Source organism: Ambystoma mexicanum, chromosome 5q (assembly GCF_040938575.1).
Source record: "Ambystoma mexicanum isolate Mex_15411 chromosome 5q, UKY_AmexF1_1, whole genome shotgun sequence".
Taxonomy (NCBI): Eukaryota; Metazoa; Chordata; class Amphibia; order Caudata; family Ambystomatidae; genus Ambystoma; species Ambystoma mexicanum.
In genome coordinates this window covers 505,682,704-505,706,398 of record NC_090933.1, presented here as the reverse complement: position 1 = coordinate 505,706,398, position 23,695 = coordinate 505,682,704, and the positions used below count along the sequence as shown (strand labels likewise).

Below are 23,695 nucleotides of genomic sequence, written 5' to 3'. Positions count from 1 at the left end.
TGCCAGTGGATGATGAGCTTTTCCCATATGGGACTGAAATTATAATTGCATGGCTTCCAGGTATTCAGGGGATCTTAGTGCCTTTAGAATTACCAATCAACATGGCTGTGTACCCTGTCAAAAAGACGACAGGGGGGTCATGGCATTTTATACAGGACTTGCGCCCTCTTAACCATATTGTAGAAGCAGAATATCCTTTAGTTCTGAACCCGTCGACAATTCTGTGCAGCATCCCCACGAAAGCTGCCTACTTCACGGTCATAGATTTGAAGAATGTAATCTTCTCTATACCATTACACCTAGACTCACAAGATTAACTTCAATTCTATATAGAAATAAGAAGTGGAAATATACAAGACTTCCTCAAGGGTTCTGTGAATCACCTTCCATATCAGTAGGGTCCTGTTATGCTCACCTGGCTCCCACAGGAGCGTCGGTCAGACCCGGACAGCTGCGGTCTCCACCCACGTGATGCGTAGTGCTGCGATGACTGACTGGATCTGCCCTCCTAATCTTGTCTGCTTAACACGTAGAAATATTCTCCTGCAAGTGGAGAGATGGATTTAGCCACTTGTGGATTCAAGTGATGGCACCCCCACAGTCCTCCCCAACTAATCACCTCCGAAATTCCCTCACAGCAATCTCACCTTATATTCTTGAAAGATGAGCTCTCCATCCTGCGTGGATTTGCAGGGGCGCGTCGATTCCAGTTACTTCACTGGTTTGAAGGCTCGGGAGAGTTCCGGATAGTATTGACTCTGAGGTTCCTGGTGAGGACCAGTAAGTATTAAGTTCATAGAGTTCAATATGTCTGATGTTCACTCTTGTTCCCCCCTTCCTTTCTTGTCTTGAAGCTGGCTCGTGAAAAGATGCTCTTGTGGCAGCTGGTGGCGCTCAGGTAAGAGTCTGTATTACCCGGCGCTGTCCGGTAAATGTTGCACGTGGAAAACGTGTTGTTTTGTCTCTCTTTACAGATGCGGCACGTGAAAATATGGAGAGTCACAAAAGGATGCCTCCGGTTGTAAATCAGGTAAGTCTATGGTGGTAAGAATTATATTTGTTGGTTCCCTCGGCTCACCTTGTGGTTTTCTTTTGTCTCCTAGGTGACGAAGTTCGGCGAAGAAATGATGGAGACAGCGCCGACCCGAAGAATGCTGTGAAGACTGGTGAGTATGGCGCGGCGCTGCAGCTGGAGGTGCGGCGCGTGCAGAAATTATGTTCTTTACAGGTCCGGAGACGAGATGGATCCAGAATCAGGTGTGGAATAGAAATAAGTTTGTTTTCTAACCTTGTCCCTTTCTTTCCTCTTTGTTTTAGGAGCTCCGGATTCGAGGCGGGCGTGGCAGAAGACTGGATGCAGGCTGCAGGCACAGTGAGCGTTACGCTGCTGGATGCAGAATAACGCGAAGCGTGTGTTGGTGGTCGGGTGTGGTTTAAATAGCCTCAAAAGTAGTCCCAGGACCACACCCGAGTAAAAAATAGTCCCTGTAGAAAAATAGACCCTTTCAGGCTTCATGTTGGATTGGAGTCATTTGTAGCATGGTCTGCCTGAGGTAAGTAATGACTATGAGCCTGGCGCCTTAGGCGCCAGGACTGATTTCTACTATGAGCCTGGCGCCTGAGGCGCCAGGACTGAACCCAGATAGCCCCTAGACGGGGCTGCTGAGGTTTTACTAAATGTCTAGATGCCTGCTCCCGGGGCTGATGGGCTTGGTCCGGATGCCTGGGGGTGGGCATCATGACAGCACTCCCCCTGCCCCCCAAGGTCCCTCCTAAAGTTGTTCTTCCCCTGGGCCCTGGTTTGTCTGGGAGGTTCTGATGGAATCTTTTCACCAACCGAGGTGCATGGACGTCGTCACTAGGTTCCCATGACCTTTCTTGTGGTCCGTAGCCCTTCCAATCGATTAAATAAAAAAGTTTTGATTTAACCATCTTGGAGTCCATGATATTTTTTACCTTGAATTCAGGTTCTCCATCTATCAAGATGGGGTCGGGTGGTTTGATTAATCTTGTTCCTGGTTGAACTGGTTTTAAAAGTGAAACATGAAAGACAGGATGAATGCGCATATTAGAGGTTGATTCCAATTTGACGGCTACCGAGTTGATAATGGCCTTAATAGTGTAAGGTCCCAAATATCTAGAGTTAAAAGTCTGAGTTCCCTTCAGAGGTATGTGTTTTGTAGCCAGCCAAACTTGATCCCCAATCTGGTATTGTGGAGTTTCACTTCTATGTTGATCAGCATTTTTCTTATATTTCTCTGTTGCTTGTTTCAAATGTTCTGATGCCTCTTTAAAGGCTTGTGTAATAGTAGAATGCAAATGACTAACTGCAGTCATTTCTAAATGCTGAGGCGAATCTAGTTCTGAGGTTCGAGGGTGATGTCCATACATGGTATAAAAGAGGCTTTGTCCCGTTCCTGAATGTACAGAGTTATTGTATGCATACTCGGAATTCCATAAAATATCTTTCCAATTACTTTCGGTCTGGTGTAGCATTCAACGTAGGTACTGTTCAAGGGTCTGGTTGGTCCTCTCCGTCTGACCATCGGTCTGGGGATGGTGACTGGCTGATAACCTCACGTCGATTTGCGCCAGTTGACATTTCTTCCAAAAATGTGAAATGAATTGACTACCTCGGTCAGAGACCAATACGGAAGGAAATCCGTGTATTCGAACAATGTTTTCGAGGAACTCCTTGGCCAGAATTGAAGCAGAAGGTAATCCCTTTAGAGGAATAAAGTGGGCCATCTTGGAAAAAAGATCCACAATAACTAGAATGGTGTTAAATCCATTACATGGAGGTAGATCTGTAATAAAGTCTAACGATAAGGTGTGCCATGGTGTAGGTGGAATATCCAAAGGTTGTAAGAGGCCAGCTGTTTTTTTCTTCTGACTTTTGTTTTGGGCGCAAATGCCACAAGACATTACAAATGACTTTACGTCTTTTTGCCAGGTGGGCCACCAGAATTGTCTCTTAATTTTAGCTTGTTTTTGCGATACCTGGGTGTCCTTCCATCAGGGTGTCATGATAATTGGAGATGACTAGTTCTTGTAGCTCCTTGTGTGGTAGAAATAGTCGCCCTTGATAATAAGGTAGGTCATTGATGACTGAGTAGTCTGGGCCTTTCTTCACCCAGTCCTGCAGGGCTGTTGGATCGAAGAGTTGTTGGATCTTTACTTGAATATCCTCTAGTGTCTGTAGAGTGGTTATGCCAAGAATTCTTTGTTCTGAAATTATAGGCACTGGTTCCAGGTTTGCATCTGCTTCTCCCATCCCTATTCGGGATAAGGCATCTGCTTTGCCATTTTAACAGCCTGGTCGATAAGTGATCACGAAATCGAACTCGGCAAAGAACAATGCCCATCGAAGTTGATGCGCAATTGGGCCTTGGCTGTTTTTAAATACTGCAAGTTCCGGTGATCGGTGATTACCGTAATGGTATGCCTGGCACCAAGAAGATAATGCCGCAAACCTTGAAGGCGGATTTGATGGATAATAATTCTTTATCGGTAACCGCATAGTTTAACTCGGGTGCTGAGAACTTTCTGGACCAAAATTCTACTGGGTGAAGTTGACCGGTTTCAGGATCCTTCTGGGGCAGGACAGCTCCCATGGCTAAACTGGATGCATCAGTTTCAACTATGTATGGAAGTTCGGGGCGTGGATGCTTTAAGACAGGTGCAGACGTGAATTTCGCTTTCAGCTCTTGGAAGGCCTTTTCAACTTCTTCGGTCCACAAGAAGCGTTTGTTTTTTCGCAAAAGTGCTGTGATAGGGTGTACAACATGTGAGAAATCCGGAATGAATCTACGGTAAAAATTAGCAAATCCGAGCATGCTTTGTACCCCTTCAACTGAACTGGGTGATGGCCACTTGAGGATTGCGTCCACCTTTCGAGAGTCCATTCGGACTCCTTTTGGAGTGAGGATAAATCCAAGGAATTCAACTTCCGTAGCATGAAAAATGCATTTTTCCAATTTTTCATATAACTTGTGCTGGCGTAGTTTCTCAAGGACTGCACGAACGTGCTTCACATGGTCTGATTCTGGAGAGGAGTACACTAGAATATCGTCTATGTATACAACAACACAGACGTCAATGAGTTCACGAAGGACATCGTTCATAAAATACTGGAAGGCTGCTGGTGCATTGCACAACCCGAAGGGCAGCACCTGGTATTCGAATAACCCGTACTTAGTGCGAAAAGCAGTCTTCCATTCGTCACCTTTCTTTACACGTACGAGATGATATGCCCCTCGGAGATCTAATTTAGTGTAGATGCAAGCGTCCTTTACTTGGTCTAGTAATTCGGGGATCAGAGGCAATGGGTATCAGTTCTTAACCGTGATCTGATTTAATGCGCGGTAGTCTATGCACGTTCTGAGGTCACCTTCCTTTTTAGGCATGAAGAACAAAGCTGAAGATGCAGGGGACTTGGATGGACGAATGAAGCCATTAGCAAGGTATTGGACCAAGTATTATCGTAGGTGAAGGTTTTCGGGTTCCGTAAGGGCGTAGATCCTACTACATGGAGGTTGTGCACCGGGTATGAGATCAATTTGACAATCGTATGATCTGTGAGGTGGTAGGGTGTTTGCCTGTTCATTTTAGAAAACATCCTGGAATTCCTGATATTCCTGAGGTAACTGCGCGACTGGAGTAGCGACTGTGGCCAGGCCTTGGTTCAAGAGTTTTTTCGGGTAACAAGTATGTGCACAATCCGGGAAGGCTATTCTCTTCTCTCGCCAATCAATACAAGGATTATGTGTTTCCAACCAAGGTATCCCCAGTATTATTTGGAACTGCGGGGCTTTGATTAAATCCAACACAATAGTCGCTCGATGCCCATCCTGACCCAATAGTGTCATCTCTGCGGTGGAATGAGTTACAGGCCCAGAGGCAATTTCAGTTCCATCGACTGTGGTGATGACATCCGAAGTGATCTTTTTGCAGAGAGATAGATTCATCCTAGAAGCCAACTCGTGGTCCACATAGTTTCCTATGGCCCTGCTATCAATGTATACCCTCACTGCGTGCATACGTGATGGCTGCCTTGGATCTAAAAGGACCATTGGTATGATGAAGTGCTAGGTCTGAGTATCCTTCTTCAAGCTCGGCAAGCAGACCTCTACGTTTGTCAGGCGTGGTCGTTTCCCGAATCAGGCTCGGTTTGATTTTTATCAGCAACTCCGACTACTTTTTTTAGATGTTTTTGCAGGGCAATCCCGTAGAAAATGTCCTGAAGCCCCACAGTACAGACACAATTGCATCTGCCGTCTTCTTTCGCTTTCCTTTTGAGTTAAGGGTCCCTTGACCCCCCCCCCCCGATCTGGATCGGTTCTGATACATCTGTTCCTTTGAGGGTAATATTGGGTTTAACCAATAACCAATTCTCGAACTTAGCTCGATCAGCCTTTCTATTCTGAAGTCGGTGGACTAACTGGACCACTATGTCTATATATTCTTCACAATCCTGAGGTGGGTTCACAACTTGGGCCAAAACGTCTTTGAGTTCACCCCAAAGTCCACGATGAAATAATGCAATTCGTTTTACCTCTGGCCATCCGGTTTCCACCACTAACCTATTGAAAGTGGCGATATAGGTTAGTAGATCCTGGTTACCTTGTCGTAATGATAAAAGTTCGTTATCCAGGGCCTGTCCCTGTGAATGTCTGGCAAATAGTATTTCCATGCTCAATTGAAAACCTTGAAAATCCCAAAGAAGAGGGTCATCCTGGTTAACTAATGGAATTGACCAATCCGCTGCGCTGCCACTAAGATATGATAGTACAAAGGCTACTTTGGTTTGGTCATTCGGAAAAGCTCCAGGTCTACATAAAAAGTGCAAGCGGCATTGATTCATAAACACAGCAAACTTTTTTGGGTCCCCAGCAAAACGTTCGGGTGGAGCTAAAGGAATGCTCCCTGGTAGAACCACTTGCACAGGATTGCTCGATGAAAAAGGAGTTGGATTCCCCCCCCCCGAGTACAGGTAATGGTGTTTGCCCAGCTTGGTTTTGCAGTAATTGTCTAGCAAGATCATCAGTGCGCTCCTTTGACACAATCAGTTCTCTCCTGAGGGCATTAGTCTCTTGGCGCGCGGAGTGCACTTCTGCCCTAAGTTCCCCTAACAATAGGGCTAGTTGGTCAGTTTCTGAGGTTTCCATAACGCCCGGGTGGGGATTTGTAGATAGGGTTCGCATTCTGTTACGCTCACCTGGCTCCCACAGGGGTGTCGGTCGGACCCGGACAGCTGCGGTCTCCACCCACGTGATGCGTAGTGCAGCGATGACTGACTGGATCTGCCCTCCTAATCTTGTCTGCTTAACCCGTAGAAATATTCTCCTGCAAGTGGAGAGATGGATTTAGCCACTTGTGGATTCAAGCGATGGCACCCCCACAGTCCTCCCCAATTTATCACCTCCGAAATGCCCTCACAGCAATCTCACCTTATATTCGCATTCTGTTAGGCTCACCTGGCTCCCACAGGGGTGTCGGTCGGACCCGGACAGCTGCGGTCTCCACCCACGTGATGCGTAGTGCAGCGATGACTGACTGGATCTGCCCTCCTAATCTTGTCTGCCTAACCCGTAGAAATATTCTCCTGCAAGTGGAGAGATGGATTTAGCCACTTGTGGATTCAAGCGATGGCACCCCCACAGTCGTCCCCAATTTATCACCTCCGAAATGCCCTCACAGCAATCTCACCTTATATTCTTGAAAGATGACCTCTCCATCCTGCGTGGATTTGCAGGGGCGCGTCGATTCCAGGTACTTCACTGGTTTGAAGGCTCGGGAGAGTTTCGGAGAGTATTGACTCTGAGGTTCCTGGTGAGGACCAGTAAGTAAATTCATAGAGTTCAATATGTCCGATGTTCACTCTTATTCCCCCCTTCCTTTCTTGTCTTGCAGCTGGCTCGTGAAAAGATGCTCCTGTGGCAGCTGGTGGCGCTCAGGTAAGAGTCTGTATTACCCGGCGCTGTCCGGTAAATGTTGCACGTGGAAAACGTGTTGTTTTGTCTCTCTTTACAGATGTGGCACGTGAAAATATGGAGAGTCACAAAAGGATGCCTCCAGTGGTAAATCGGGTAAGTCTATGGTGGTAAGAATTATATTTGTTGGTTCCCTCGGCTCACCTTGTGGTTTTCTTTTGTTTCCTAGGTGACAAAGTTCGGCGAAGAAATGATGGAGGCAGCGCCGACCCGAAGGATGCTGTGAAGACTGGTGAGTATGGCGCGGCGCTGCAGCTGGAGGTGCGGCGCATGCAGAAATGATGTTCTTTACAGGTCCGGAGATGAGATGGATCCAGAATCAGGTGTGGAATAGAAATAAGTTTGTTTTCTAACCTTGTCCCTTTCTTTCCTCTTTGTTTTAGGAGCTCCGGATTCGAGGCGGGCGTGGCAGAAGACTGGATGCAGGCTGCAGGCACGGTGAGCGTTACGCTGCTGGATGCAGAATAACGCGAAGCGTGTGTTGGTGGTCGGGGGTGGTTTAAATAGCCTCAAAAGTAGTCCCAGGACCACACCCGAGTAAAAAATAGTCCCTGTAGAAAAATAGACCCTTTCAGGCTTCATGTTGGATTGGAGTCATTTGTAGCATGGTCTGCCTGAGGTAAGTAATGACTATGAGCCTGGCGCCAGGACTGATTACTGCTATGAGCCTGGCGCCTAAGGCACCAGGACTGAACCCAGATAGCCCCTAGCCGGGGCTGCAGAGGTTTTATTAAATGTCTAGATGCCTGCTCCCGGGTCTGATGGGCTTGGTCCGGATGCCTGGGGGTAGGCATCATGACAGGTCCTTCAAATGGATCGAGGCAACATACAGATCGAAAGTACAGATGGAAAGCACAGTTATACAGTACGTAGATGACATAATGATTTGCAGCAAGACAGAAGAACAGTGTAGAAATGACTCGGTACATATGCTGACAGTACTAGCAGAAAAGGGATACAAGATGGACAAAGCTAAACTATAGTATTGCCGGAAAGAAGTGTTATACATTGGACAGATGATCTCCCAAAATGGCCGATGAGTGACACCAGAGAGGGCGGGCATAGGCAATACGCAGAACAGCAAAACCCACAACAGTCAGGGAAATGCAGCAGTTCTTGGGGCTATGTAATTACTGCTGGGCATAAGTATTAAATTCCAGCACTTACACTAGGCCTTTGTTAGGTGCACTAAAGGAAGCCCAGAGAGGGGAGAATACAATACAATGCACAACGGAAATGACAGCGGCATTTAATGAGGTGAAGGAAGCCATAGGCACAGCTCCAGTGTTAGGGATCCCAGACTATCAAAAGGAATTATTTCTGTTCTCACACTCTGACGGTGTAGTTATGACTGCAGTCCTGACACAGAAGACCAGCTTGGGGCACAAGCCACTAGCTTATTACAGTGGGGAAATTAGAACCAGTAATGGGGACATTATCCATGAGAACAAGGATTGGCTGCAGCTGCATTCGCTTTGAACAAATCAGCGAGTATTACCATGGGATGCAGCACCACTATCTACCTGAGTATGCTCTTTGCAATACTGGAAAGACCAAAAAGCACACAGACGACACAGAGGGGCTCGGGGTATAAGGGGTTACTATCTAACCCAGCTCTCAAGATAGTAAGATGCAGATTTGTAAACCCAGTGACCTTTCTCGCTGACGCTTTGCAGGAGGGTGACTATGCACATGACTGCACAGTGAACCTAGAAGAAATCAGTGACAACCGCAAAGTACTGGAGGACGCACTTGAGCGGGGAGATGTGCTCTATATTGACGTGTCTTCGATAATTGACCAGACTACTAGGGAAAGACATACTGGGTCAGCAGTTATGAAATGAGAGAGGATGGGACATGTGAGATAGTGACGAGCACACCCCTGCCATCATATTTTTCAGCACAAAAGTCAGAATTAGTGGCCTTGATATTGGCATTGGAGCGTAGCAGGAATAAGGAAGTGACGATTTATTCAGATTCAGCCTATGTGACATCCACTGTGCATTCTGTGCTGTCACTTTGGATGAGGAGGGGCTTCAGACGTGCTGATGGGTCACCAGTGCAGGACACATTCTGGTAGACATCATAGATCGCTCAGAGCGAGTAGCAATCATGAAATGTCAAGCACACACAAAAGGGGAGGATCCTATCTCCAGGGGTAACGAAGCAGCAGATGCGGAGGCAAAACACACAGGCTACTTTGGGGACATTTTAGAAATGGAGGCTTCACCACGCGCGTGATCATGCACGAACTATGATAATAAACGAGGGGTACAACATATTACCAGCAACACAAATTATGGAGCTGCACCCAGGAAGGAAAAGGAACTGTAGCTAAGGAGGGGATGTTACAGTATCTCCAACAGGGAAGGTTGTTATGCCACTTGCATTATTGCACAGAGCACTGACACAACTACACTATCCAACCCATAGAGCTCATGTTGAAGAAACATGGTTCTGTCCTAACTTGGCAAAATACACGGCCGAATTCATGATTATTTGTTTGGTGTGTAAACAATATACTGCAGGTCATACATTAAGGGTAGTGAGAGGAGCATACCTCGTCCAGTGGGTCAATTCCAACACCTACACGTTGACTATGTTGACATGATCCAAGTCTGCCAAGGGGACTGCTACATGATAGTGGTTGTGTGTCCATTTTCGCATTGGATCGAGGCTCGGCCCTCTTCTCATCCTGACGCCCTAAGAACAGTGAAATTCCTGGTCCGGGAGACTTTCCCACTTTGGGGTGTATGTGAGGTCCTGCGGTCTGACAATGGCCATCACTTCACCAATGAAATGTTCCAGCATATTACATCCTTGCTGGGAATCCAACGCAAAATCTTCTGTGCCTATCACCCACAAGCGAACGGGGTATGTGAACGCCTCAACGGCTTGTTTAAAGAAGCTATAGCCAAAACTAAAAAGAGTTTTAACAAAAGTTGGCTGAATTGCCTCCCCCTGTCCGCACTCTGAAATAAACCCGGGTCTAACCACCGTTTAACCACACACGAGGTGGTGATGGGACGGCGCATGCCACTTCCCCTGGTTCCTCCCACTAGAGCAGTGAAGGATGCTGAGAATGTGGCAAATGTATTGGGTCAGGAAATGTATGAGAATACGACTTCCTTGATTGCTAGTGCCTCTTTTATTTCTCGCCAACTGCAAAGACACCAGGAGAGGCCAGACGCCAGAGAAGAAAATGACAGCATCGAAAGCCATGAGGATTTCCTCAAGCAGCCACACGTATACCACGGAGACCAGGTTCTCCTGAGGAATTCTTCCAGTAAGTGGGAAGAGCCATTGTTCATGGGCCCCCACACTGTAGAAACAATAACTGAGAGCGCTGTTAAACTGGTGGGAAAGAACGTTTGGAATCATCTCAGTGACATCAAGACCTACAAAGCAGTGGCCTCACCTGGCACCGACATCGATGGGGCCAACGATCCTCAGCAAGAAGAGCAGAGGAATGACCCGGAATCAGCACTGCCGAGCAGAGGACACCCAATGGTTACTCACTCATGGGCAGCAGAGTTAGGGCAAGGACTTCCTACATATCCAGAGTGAAAGTAGACTGTCTGTTATTTTTCTTTCCGCACACATTCATCGTGAAAGTGCAACTGTTTTTATTGCATTTCTTCCATGCTTCCCACTGATCCCAAACCTGACACCTTCCAGGGCCAATTTGTCCAATTTATTAGAAGGTCTCGAGCACGCGATCCTAATGTGTAATTATATGTCTTCATAGTATACCGAGTCCAATTTTACCCACAACTAGAAGGAGGAAACCCATCCGCCCTTGCAGTCCTCAGAGACCCTTGAATTAAGGCTGTGTGGGAACAAGTATTCAATTTTGCCATGACAGACTACATGGTTTACGGGGCTTTAACTACTATAATACAAATACATTAACGCTCATTTTTGCGCATTTCAGGCGGGCCACTGGTAACTTTAAGCTGCACCAGGATCCAAGCAGCACAGGTAAGGGAAATGGTTAATAAAAAAATGCTCATCTAGTCTTGTCTCTTATTTCCAAGTGGTGTTTTTGCTTTGCTTTTTTGGCGAATGTACCTTGTATCTAGTGCTATGGCTGGATCCTCTACTAAGATTACCCCAACTCCAAGAGGTGGAACGACCATGTCCAATGGACATGGGAGCACTGCAAGCAAAGTAAGGAGAGGTAAGTGCAGTGCTGATACAGACATGGGAGGGGTGGACCTATATCTCACTGACACTGCTCGAGTGTCTAACAATATGTGGTACAAGCACATGACCAAAGGAGGTAAATAAACCACTGGGGGGAGCTGATATGTCTGCTCACTAATCCCTTATGCCATGAGTGCCTCCAGAAAGTTTATAGCAACTGAAATACCAGCAGCAAGAGCACAATGCCTTATGTACCTATCCATGGTTACAACCCGAGGAAGAGTCCAAGGGAAAACAGCAACACTGAGATGGATGTCCAAGGTAATGTTCCCCTATGAAGACATTTATATAAAGACTCTTGACATGAAGAACAATTAATGGCAATTAGACCAAGCTATACAATACATAACAGATGGCCCACAGAAAGGAGAGACAACAACAATATCACTGAAGGAATTACCCACCATGACGAGGGGGGGTCAAGGAATTAGGAGGAGAACCAGGATGCTGTTAAAGACCACAGATGCTTGTGTATGGCCAAATATACACAGCAAAAGGATGGAAAGGGGGTGTAGTACGTAGCAAAGCACACACTCTAGTATAAGCACCGGTAAACACAGTGCAAAGGGAAAATGTCAAGTACCTGAAAGAATGGGATGCGAGCATCAAGTTGCTCACCTGGGTAGACAATGAAGTTGGACCAATGCCCATAATACCACTGAAGAAACCAGCATTATGTTACCAGAATGACAGTACAGTAAATGTTGGAGATAAGACAGAGTGTAGGTACATAGAAAAGCATCCAGCAATGAAGGTTGGCACAGCAGTATTAATGGACCACTATTGGGGATGTGGATCCAAGGCATACGAGAAGGTTCCACCCAACTGAGGAGGAGTTTGCTCGTTGATGCACATCAATATGCCAGCACTGGTAGTGCCACAGAAGGATGTGAAGATAGACGACTTCCCTAAAATGGATACTAACAAGAGAAAGAAGAGGTCAATGTAAGTGACAGAAAATGGAAGGAAGAAAAAGTCATTAGAAGTGAATAGAGTGAAAAGAGACAACTATTTCCCATCAGAATCAGAAGCATCACTAGACGATGTACCGACCTGAGCATCGGTTCTACAGCAGGACAGAGATGTTTTTTTGCGTCAGTAGTTCCAGCTGTCCAGACATATACAAATGCAAAATGGTTGCAGATAACAAGATGGGAGCTGATGCAGACAATAAACTCTACAGTGAACGGCTTCAATGCCGTAAGAGAGCCCTGAGCAGTAAGGTTAATGGCACTCCAAAACAGATATGTTCTAGACCTTCTCACAGCAATGGAAGGAGGAGTTTGCGCCAAGATCGGGAGTTCCTGTTGCACGTTACAGAAGCAGTGACAAGATTATCGAAGATGCACGCCCAGATGGAGGAGGAATCTAATGGAACAGGAAAGGACCAGAGCTGGTTGTCATACATATGGTCATGGATGCCAATATGGCTAGCAGACGGACTGAAATATTACTAGGAGCACTATTACTAGTACTAGTGGGAGTACGTGTGGTCAAGATCTGCATTACACAATGTTGCAAAACCACTGAGAAGACCATAGGGTTGAAGGTGTTAGTAGATGTGAACATGGAAGAAGAAAAATACAAGATAGTAGAAGAAAGCAATAACCTGAGAGCAAAGATAAAGGAGTGCCCACTTTTCCCGACTGAGATGATAACATTTGACAATCCATTTGACAATAACAGATACTGGGGTAAATGGGTATGGTGCAACCCGGAAGGAGACTGTAGCTATATGACCTGGTGTTTCGATGACCATGCAAATTACTATGGACATCTGGGAGGAGTAAAAGAGATATAGCCCCCAAAAGCAAGAGTGGCAAAGTATGGAGATTGGTCGACATGTCGAAAAGAGGGGGGACTGAAGAGAGGGTCCCTGAAATGCCTCTCCTCATCCCCATGAACATGGCAGTCCGAAGATCAAAAAACGGCCAAATTCACTCACTATTCAGCCGGGCCCCAGGAGGACCAGTGACTGACACGTATGCAGAGGGATACTCTCTCAGACAGCCATTCAAACCTTAAGTCTTTATGGATATAGGTGCTTCAACAGGATCCAAATGCCTTGATGGATATCATTGACTAATGCCGAGAGACCACTGTGCTGACGTCATTAGTGACACCACGACATAGCCACGTTAGTCATGAAGTACACTTGCAACCATACACAACGTTACACAACCACACACTCGTATACACGAAGAATATGCTTACACAGTTCTGTAGATCGAGGACAGATACATATACATACTGTTGAAAGCTTTTATTATTTTTCTCATTAGCCAAGTTCACAAACGCCAAACGCAAGGCAACAAAGAGATGCAGAGCAAGCTTGCAGATGCTTATGGCAACTAACCCCATGGAACTACAGGATCACATAAGGAGCCTGACAGGACCAAATACGACTAACCTATAGAAAACATTGGGCCTCATTATGACCCTGGCGGAATGGGTTTAACAGCGCCGGTAATGGTGCCGGTGCCATTAAACCCATTCCGCCCTATTACGAGGCCCTTTAACGGGTCCCGCTAAGGGTGGCTGCTTTTACCAGGCGCCCTTAGTGGGAGCCGCTAAAGGACCAGGGAGCTAATAACGGGCCGTTATTAACGGACCTGTTGTTAGATCCCTCCCCATTCCCATTGAGCCCTATGTGGGCTCAATGGGGATGGGTAAATTGAATGAGGAATTACTGGGTCCTCCAAGGTTGGAATGGCCCGATAATTCCTCATTCAAGGAATCGGGACCCGAATTTGGAGGCAGCCATGCCGCAAATAGCGGCATGGCTACCTCCAAACTCGTAATGAGGCTCAGAGCATGGTGTGAATATGTAGAAATCATGGTACAAGTATAACGAGGATCACATAAGGCCACATGACGAGAGATGAGGGGAAGCAGAACCAGGCTTCACAGAACAGGAAGTTCAGGGCTCAGAGACCTGGTCTGAGACAAGCAGCACATTCCAAACTTAAAGCGACAAGGGGCCATCTGCAGATAAACAGAGTAAATTCTCATAAATTGCAGACAAGAAGAGCTAGATTTCGTGGTCCTCAACCACTTGAGGCGGCCAAGCTGGACAATGGTTATTCACCCGCGGTGGGAAGATGAACAGTTCTCAGCAACACAGACATGCAGTGAAACATGAACAAATTAACAACTTTGCAAGCAACGTGAAGCACACTCTCACAGTCAAAAGTGGTACTGATAACAGATACATTGGGAACACATAGTCATTCTCATCACCTTGAAGAGGTGCATAGAGCGCTGAGAACAGAGCTCGGTTCCAGGCCTGGTGAGACCAGTTCCAGACAATCGAGACATAAATCCAGGGGTGGGTGGCAGGGGGCAAGGGCCAATGGTAATCCTGCGACTCTTCTTTTGTAATAAACAGTCTAATTTGCCCTTGTCTGAGTCTTCCGTTTGTTCTGGGGGACGGATTGTTGGGCCCTGGGTGCTGAACGGGTAAGCTCGTAGTAACCCCCAGATCTCTGGCATACCAGACCTCACCAACAAAACCGACTGAACAGCGCCTGTACACCTCACAACGGCCAAGATCTGGAAAAGGGAAAGGTAGCCTGAAAACAATAGAGGGATGAGGGATAGGAATGGGAAGAGAGACCATAAATAGAGACTCCCCTTCCCCCACCCTCTAAATAGGGACTACTACGATACAGGAAAAGCTGGTAGGCCCAATATGATTAGGCCACAGAAGGAGGCTCAACGGAAACCGGGTGTAAGGGGAAATCGGGGAAGGGAGACTCTCAGCGTAGGCGTTCATCCAGTGAGAGCCAACAAGTGAACAAGAGTAATTCACCAGACCCTCCCCAATAGATAATAGACAACGCCTGTAGGGTATTGAGGAGGACATCTAGCAGTTCCCTGCAGATTCCCCTTAGGCCATAGAGCACATCGGCTAGCTTGAAATAGAGCTTGTGCTAAGAAATCAGACAGCTTAACAAATTCCAGAGAAGCATAGGAATCATGACCGCTGAGCTGACAATTAAGGTAAAACCCAGAAAGGGCAACTAGACGGGACACAAAGATTGCGACTTCCAAGGGTGACGCAGTTAGATGAATTTCATGGGTTGGAAATGTGATGCACTTAGACAGAATTCAGGGATGGGAATTGTGATGCACTTGGATGGATGTCAGGGTTAGGGAATCTGACGCACTTGGGTGTATTACAGGATGGATTTTTAGGGGGGGGACACATTCAGATTGACTCCTGGTGTGGGAGGTGTCACACACTTGGGATGGTCTACAGGAAAGGGCGATGTGGCACAGTTGGGTGAATTTCGAGGGGGTGGGAGATGTGATGCACTTGGTTGAATTTTCTGGGGAGTGCATTTTGATGGATTTTTTGGGGGGGTGGCGCACTTGGATAGATTCCTATGGTGGGAGATGTGTAGCACTTGGGTGGATTTCGGGGATGGGAGGTGTGGAGCACTTGGATGGATCTCCAGGACTCTGTATTAATACATTCACCCCTCTGCGTACACCTCTCAAACCCTGGACCTAACAGAACCAGACCTCTACAGAACCACAATCTGCACACACTTCACAACACCTAAAAAACAAAACAAACCACACATAATCTCGCACAACAGCACATGGTGGCCAACCTCTGAAAAATAACATTTATGCTCAGTGAACAGTGTTTCCGAACTGAAGCTGCCAACAGCACATCGCAGCTCTCTTGCACTTCTTCCTGCAAAACCCTACTAACCACCGACCCTTCCTCCTTGCATTACAGATCCGCCTGAGTGCCTGGAGACCACACAAGTGGCATCGGTGCGCAGTATAAAAACCTTAAACATTAAGATCAGGTCTGCATGTATGTGCTCCAGAACACCCAGCTCACCTGTGTACAAATAAATGAATGTGGGCGACAAGGTGGAGTTTTCTTTCTCCATAGGTTGCCCCTTGGAGAAACACAATATTCCCTGCTTCTCGATTATATTGATTAAGGAGAAGAACTAATCCAGAACAGGGACATCCAACTACACACAGGCCTTTCCTTATTTAGGTCCATATCTGAAACGGTTGTGTTGCAGCTCATTGTGCAAGTAAATAGCTTCTACCTTGGCCGCATTTATGCATTTTAATTAGCCCTTTTCTACATTTGCTTGGTCCCACAGGAGCATAGTTATTCAAGGGCAAACTTTCTTCTAAAAAAGTATCAGTTATTTGCGCTCAACCTGTTAGCTGCCGCTGTATTTCAAAACTGCCTTTTTCAGGCACTGTGTTCTTCTAGCCGGCAGCCGATGAAGTAGTAGCAAGGCTTAGGGCCTCATTACGAGTCAGGCGTTAAGGGGTTAACGGCGCCGTAAACGGCGCCGACCCTTAACGCCTGATTACAAGGTCCCTTAGCGCCATGGTGATTTTAACGCCTGCTTTTTGCAGGCGTTAAAATCCATGGCGCTAAGGGACCATGGTGCTAATTACGCCACCGTAATTTACGGTGGCGTAATTAGCGCCTTCCCCACTCCCATTATGCCCTATGGGGCAAAAATGGGAATGGGGAAGGGTAAAATGGGAAATGGGGATTTACCGCCCCACTCACCTTGGAATGGGGCGGTAAATCCGCCATCCACCGTGGTGTAAACATAGTTTACACCATGGTGGTAAGGGTACGACCCAGGCGGTAACTTACCGCCTGGGTCGTAATGAGGCCCTTAGTGTGGACTCTGGAGCATAAGCACACTTCACCTGCTGGAAACCGGGGTTTGTCTCAACATGGAGACCATAATTACTGGTGGCATTGGCGAACCATTTTTGTTAAAAAAAAAATAATGTAACTGTCTGCCCCCTGACTCTTTGACTAGTCAGCTGTGTTTGGTACCTTCAGCAATGCTGTTCTGCTGCCCCACTTGTGCCATTTTTTATGGGCCATGTCCTTGACTTGTTCTGCTCGTTTTATCAAACTTACTTCCAATAAGTGGCTTACCCATCCCTTATTTCTTGTGTTAGATTGCAAAGTTTCCCAGGCTCTTCTCTATCTCCTAGCAACTTCAATTGCTTATTTCAGTCTTCATGTCTACACTTGTATGCAATGAGACGCAGATCATAGCCATATTTGAAGGAGACAGTGGGCCTCATTACGGTGCGGGGAAAAAAGTGGTGGCAACAGAATTACCGCTGCTTTTCCCGCTCCGCCATACTATGAGTTTGGCCCTGGAGTGGGGGATTTACGTCCATCATTTTGCTGGAGGTGACGGGACATTTCTGGGTGCTTTGCCAATCGTTAATGTATGAACTGATAGGGAAGAAGTGGCATTTACTAAATGCAAGTAATATGGAGGTAACCAACTTAGTGCTCTGACTTCAACTCGGTTGGTGACGGTGCGCGGTACAAATACCTCTCACATTAACATTTCTAGCCCAACTACATGGGCTAGAGTCCTCTTCAAGCTAAGGTGGTCCCGGGCCTTGGATTTATGCTAATTTATGCTAAACAGCTAGTTGGCATTAATCTCTGGTTGCACCTTCTACTTTAGGATCTGAAACTGCAGAATAAGATACTATTCTACACACCAAGAGTAAATGCGATGAATACCATAGTGCATTGTCTTTTTTCGTGTGCGTTTATACTGTCTAGTCTAGTGTCTTCAACCTGCAATCCGCCATGGGTTTTTATGCGGTAGAAGTCTTTTATTTATTTATTTTATTTTATTTAATATTGCTTCTATAGCGCTTTACACAAAAAAACATTCCCAAAAATTAGGTGAAGACAGTAAAATTGTGATGCAATGATGTTCATACATAACAGACATAGTAAAAAGAAAGGAAACTAGTGCCCAGACATAATCAAAAAGAAGGAAAAAGAAGAGTATCCAGTTTAGCTATTATTGCGAATAGGCCAAACATGAATATTTTGGCACAATGACATAAAAAAGAATTAAACCCCACATATATAGGCCGCCAAAAGGGAAAAGTGTCAGTCAACAAAAGGATGCGATAAGGTATCAAACCAAATTAAGCAATCGGCATACAGCAGTAAACTGTGGCAGCTGAAGATACAGAACTGTGGATGGACAATAGAAGCCAGCGGCAAAAGGGGCCTGAAATCAACTATCTCCAATACTCAAAGCCCAGGCGAGCAGCCAAAAGTCTGAGGCTACGTCCACAGCACAGCAAACGATGAACCACAATGCTTGCAGTCTCATGCACCAGCATTGCTAAATTGCCACCCTTTGCTGCTAGAATGCCACCCTCCAACAGCAAACACCAAGACCTGAACCAAATTCAAATCAAAGTATTTCACTATGCTCACATGACAGCTGGCTCCATATTCGTCATGCCTGAATAAAAAGAAAAAAAACTGTCCAGAGCCAGAAATTCAGACCGGAAATTAGAGTGGACTCTAATTTGGGAGACTCCCAGGCAGCAGGCCGCAACATGTGAACAGTATTAGGACCCAATCTCATCACGCTGCCCCACAGGGGATGATAGGTTGCAGAGCAGCCGGTGGTGAGCTATGCCAGAAATTGCACTGGCAGCCCTGGCCATGCTGCTGCCATAGTAACTCCAATCCATCAAGCCCCACCAGTCCAAAACGCTATAACAATGCTTCTATGGGGATGATAAGACTCCTCCCCTTCTGCAGCCCATGATGTATACGGACTAATCCACCCTCAGATCCTACATCCTGTCAGCTTTCTTAGATTTTCACAGTCACACAAGGCCTTAATTCCTGATTTCACAATGTTAATCCAATTGTCCTCCTCATTGTTTGAGGCCACATTCTCTTTCTTTGATAATCATTTTTAAAATGTTGCAGAGTAAATGGAGGAACTTGTTCTTCTTTGGACTGGGCAGCTTCTCTGTAGACTTCTCTTCGGTCAAAAGAGAGATTACTCTCTTCCCATCAACCTTCATTAATCAAGCAAATAATTGTCTTTGCGGCCACTAAATTTGCAACCAATTTGTCTGCGTTGATGTGCTGCCACCAAAATATTGTTTATGATGGCTGTGCTCAATAAAAATCACATGATGTCATAAGAGACTGATAAGAACCCCACAGACAGTTCAATCAAAGACTGCAGACATATTAAATATGACCTATGAGGGGGCAACCTCACCAACTATACTGTCACCCTACACTTAAATGATAGCAGTCTGTGCCACTGCCGAATTGACTGCTTTTTAAAGTTGAATTATGATCCTAACAAATTGTCACTGCTGATGCCAAGTCGACAGCAACACACAATACCATCTCCCGGCCCACAATGAGGACATTTGTGATGAGGCAGATGTTGCTACACTCAGATCTATCAATAGTTTTGTTATTTTTAAGGGATGTGGCAAAGGCAACCTTTAGACATGTGGGTAAATAACTTTGGTAAACTGAATATCAATCTGTTGATGCTTTATTTAACTAAGTGCACAAAAGAAAGACAGCCACCCCAGATGAAAGGAAACTGTCATCAAATTGTATAGCTTTTGTACTTCCCATGATTCTAAGGAGCTGTGCACAAGTAACTGGAGAATAGTCTATTCTCACAAAGAAGACTTTCAAATCATGGAAAATGAGAAATTCCATACTTCAAGGACATGATTGTCTCATAAAAGAATGTGTAACCTCTTGCTGGTCTTGCTAGCAGCCATGCCGCAGGCCCGGCCAATCCACCCGAAGTAGCCACTGGGCCTGACCGCAGAGGCCACTTTTTATTGCAGGGCTGTGGGCCATTGGCCACTCTACATTGGGCTTGCCAAGCCTCTCGATTTATTCACAGGGCCTGGCTTGGGGCTATGGCAAGTGATCATCTCATATGGGTAATGCCTTTGGCCATGCTCAAGCCCCACCAAGCCACAAAATGTGACAAATGGACCTGACCTTTGGCCAGGCCCAGCAACTATAGTAACCCTTTGCAGGTCTGTGAGCTACTGGCCATGTCCAGTGGCCACTTTGCCTACGTCATGATCTTTGGCCATTCTGCAGGCTCCACTAAGCCACCTAATAGGCCTGTGTGGACTGTGGCCTGTCCCTGTAGTCCCTTTACCCTATTGCAGGTCCACGGGCCTTTGGCCACAGGTTGAGGCCATGTCCAGTGGCCATTATGCCTTGAGCATGGCCGAAGCCCCGCCAAGCCACACAAAATAGAAATTGTGCCGAATGGCTACTTCAACTCATTTTGTGTCCATGGGTCTCTAGCCGTGGCTGAATTTCAAGGCCAGTTTCCACTTTGCCTAGGAAGTCATGCCCCACTCAAGGTAACCACTGCAGCCATGGGCAGTTGCCACTTGGCCTCATTTCGGGTCCATTGGCCAATGGCCACTTTCCCCGGGGCTTGGCATAATTCAATCACTTGAGATTCAAACATTTTTGCATGGTGGGAGAAGTACATTTGAAAGTAATACATAATTTGACATATTTTAAAATGTTAGATAAATTGACATTAAAAGTGAATGGAAGTTTTGAAAACTATTTTCTTGCTACTGTGATGAGAAACCCACAAATGTTTATTCAAAATCTCACAAAATTGATTGTTTATAGATGCTTTTGGCTGCTGTTGGTTTTTTAATGAATTTTAGACAGGCAAAATCATATTGTATGTACTACTTTTCCAAGCGGTGACCCACACTGTAACAGAGTGACGATTTGATGCTGGTGAATAATCCATTTTAAAACAAACCTTAAAGATGTTGTTCTTTTTCAGAAATCCTCTTTAATGCATGAGCATGATGTGGTGACTCTGAATGACAGCAAGACACGGACAGCGTGCTGCAAACTCTGACCCTTGGAAGTACAGTTTGAGGGACATGTATTTATTCGCCTTCAACTATACATTGACTGAAGCACCGTGACAATGCTGCTCTAAAAATGAACATCCTCCTGGAAGGCTAGATGTGCAGATTCCATTGTGTATTCAAATTCTATTGTATTTAGTAGTTTATATTTTAACATGCCCTGTGGACCTGTGACAAAGGATTATTTGTATAGATGAAGCCAAGTCTATGCTTTTGAAATTGCAAATAGAAATTATAACGAGAGTTCATCATCAAGTTTTTTGTAGTGGATAGATTATATTTTATAAGTGTTTATGTTGGTGACAATGTGAAAAGAGTGGATCCATTATCTGAGATTTCAGGGAAAACACTTCTGTCTCCCTTTTCGTTAAATACGTATACATCTTTTCAGTTGACAGTGTGTGCTTATAAACGCAAGCATGATAGAATCTACAGTATATTTTGTTTTTCCTTCATGAAGGATATTTCCTTTATGGTTGAATGCAACAGATGATATCATCTCAAAAGTATGATAGGGTGTTGTGCTTTTTGGCCAAGGTTTTGCGTATTATTTTAATGCAAGTGTTTTTGACTAAGCAAACAATTATTTTATAGTGTTTGTTAGAAATATAATCTGACATATTTATTTGTAGGGAAATATGTTCTCTTTTAAGAATTGCATATTAATACATGAACATTAACATTATCAAAGGAATGTCTGCATCCATTTTTCTGCAAAATGTGACATTTCAATGTGCGACGCCCGCTATGTCACCTGCTGGTTGAACATAGCTTACTTTCAAGTATCACATTTTCCCATGAGAAATTGCTGTTATAAGATGATGCCTTGCTCCTAAAACATATGCTTACCTTAATTAGACAAGAAACAAATATTGTTGTATATGGCAAAGGAAAAAAAACTTTTTTGTGATTCTTTTATTTATAAATACATGGTTTATAAAAAGTTAAAATTTCTTTTGCTTCTTACCATAAGTATTTTGAAAGCATAATTATATGCTTCCAAGCACAGTATTTGTAAGAAATAATTTCCGAGTGAATAAACAATATGTATAAGGAGATCTTTCTTCGAGGCAGTGTGTTTGTATGATTAGAATGCAGTCATGTTTACAGCTTTAAAACCTGTGGAGGAAAAGAAAGCAATGTGGAAAAGAAAGAAGACTAAATACAAGCAAGCATGTTTTAGGGATACTGTATCAAAGAAAAGAAATTTCACTGAATTTCTGGATGTTTTTCGCATTGTATTATAAGTTTTGAATGATTTGTTTATCAATTTTCACATAAGTGAAGACACAATACTTCACAATACTTGAGTAATCGACGTTTAAACTGACATCCCAATCAAAGCATTAAGGTTGACAGACTACAGTATCTATTTGGTAAACATTACATCATACTCCTGTCTGGTAAACCATTGAGACCTTTTTAGTTTGCCTTCTCTCAATGTCGAAACTACCATATGGCCCCTCTTTCTTGGTGGACTGCCAGCAACAATAATGTACACCCTTGTTTTTAACCTCTACCCTCCTAGGCAGCACTTTTATTATATAACCAATAAAAGGAAAAACCTATCTTACCATATTACTATGAGGGGTTGCCCTACCTCAACAAAAACACTGTGGACACTGTCAGGATGTCTTGCAATGTACAAAGTCCACTGTACTCTGTTCAAACCTATTTCAGTCCCTTAAGCTAAACTAAAGAAAAACTGCATCTTCTTGATCCAGAAGAAGGTTTCCCACGTTCTGGATGCAGACCTTTAAAGTTCATTTCATAGAGTGAACACACAATAAGTGACTCTCCAAATACAATGCTTGAATATCAAGAAGAGGGGGTTGAGTCTCTTCCCCTTGTTCTTGTCCTCAATTCCCAAATGTAGGGTTAGGTCTGGTTTACTATCCTGCCAGACCTAGCTGTAGACTTGTGTAGCACAAAACATACTTTCCTTGTGGAATGGTGACCTCTTCCCTGGAATCTTCTTCCAACTCCAAACTGAAGCTCCAAGTCTGGTGCACTTTCCTACCAGACCTGCCTACAAAACTCAGAAAGTGTCTCTTCCTTTGGTAATGGCTCTATGACCCCTTGTTTCAACATATTACATTTCTCTTCCTCTTTCACATGTATCCCAGCCCACTCTGGGCTGTCTCTGACTTGCTTTGGGACTCAGCCCCTTGTTTATTTATTCCTTCACTCTTGTGGGGGTACCTGGCCCTTGTAGTTTGCTTTTCTGGGCCTTGCCCAACTTCATGTGGGTGCTAGACCCTGCTATGTTGCTTTCGCTGGTTCTCCGACCCAATCTTACTCAATGTTCAAGTAAACAGACCTGGTTTACTCCCCTGCCAGATACTGTTCCACACAGGATATTTTATACAGTGAGCTTCAATTTCTCTTTTCTTCGTTTTCTCATGGTTCCTACTAGGGGTTTTGCTAAGTTTGTAAACAATCTGGGGCTAGGCTGTCAGGACTGTCAGTACTTGGGGCTAGCTAGCCTTTCGGTTGCAGCCCCTGAGCTTCTATCCAGGGCTACAACCAAAAGATCAAGGGCTATAGACTCTTCTTAAAGACTACCTCTGTTCGGTCTCCAGCCTGTACCTTGTTTTTGGGTTCCCGCTCGTTGCGTCCTGGTTGGGCTTCTCTGACTCTCCGGGCGAGCCGCTGATACTTCTCTCTCTGCTCCCGCTGTAGCCCGACTCCCTGCTCCAGCTTCAGCGAGACGGACTGTGCGGCTTTGTTCCTGTAGGCATCCCAAGTCG

At 45.3% G+C, this 23,695-nt stretch overlaps 1 protein-coding gene across 4 annotated transcripts in view; it reads left to right on the top strand.

Annotated features, from left to right (window-relative positions):
- Positions 1 to 22,001, top strand: part of LOC138497477 (ras-related protein Rab-10-like) — a 445,392-nt gene extending 423,391 nt beyond the window's left edge. For all 4 annotated transcript variants that reach the window (XM_069620982.1, XM_069620981.1, XM_069620983.1 and 1 more), the window contains one exon: positions 20,855 to 22,001. In XM_069620982.1, coding sequence (XP_069477083.1) covers positions 20,855 to 20,932 — 78 coding nt within the window. In that variant the 3' untranslated portion in view covers positions 20,933 to 22,001. The remainder of the gene's footprint in view (positions 1 to 20,854) is intronic.
- The last annotated feature ends 1,694 nt before the right edge of the window (positions 22,002 to 23,695 follow it).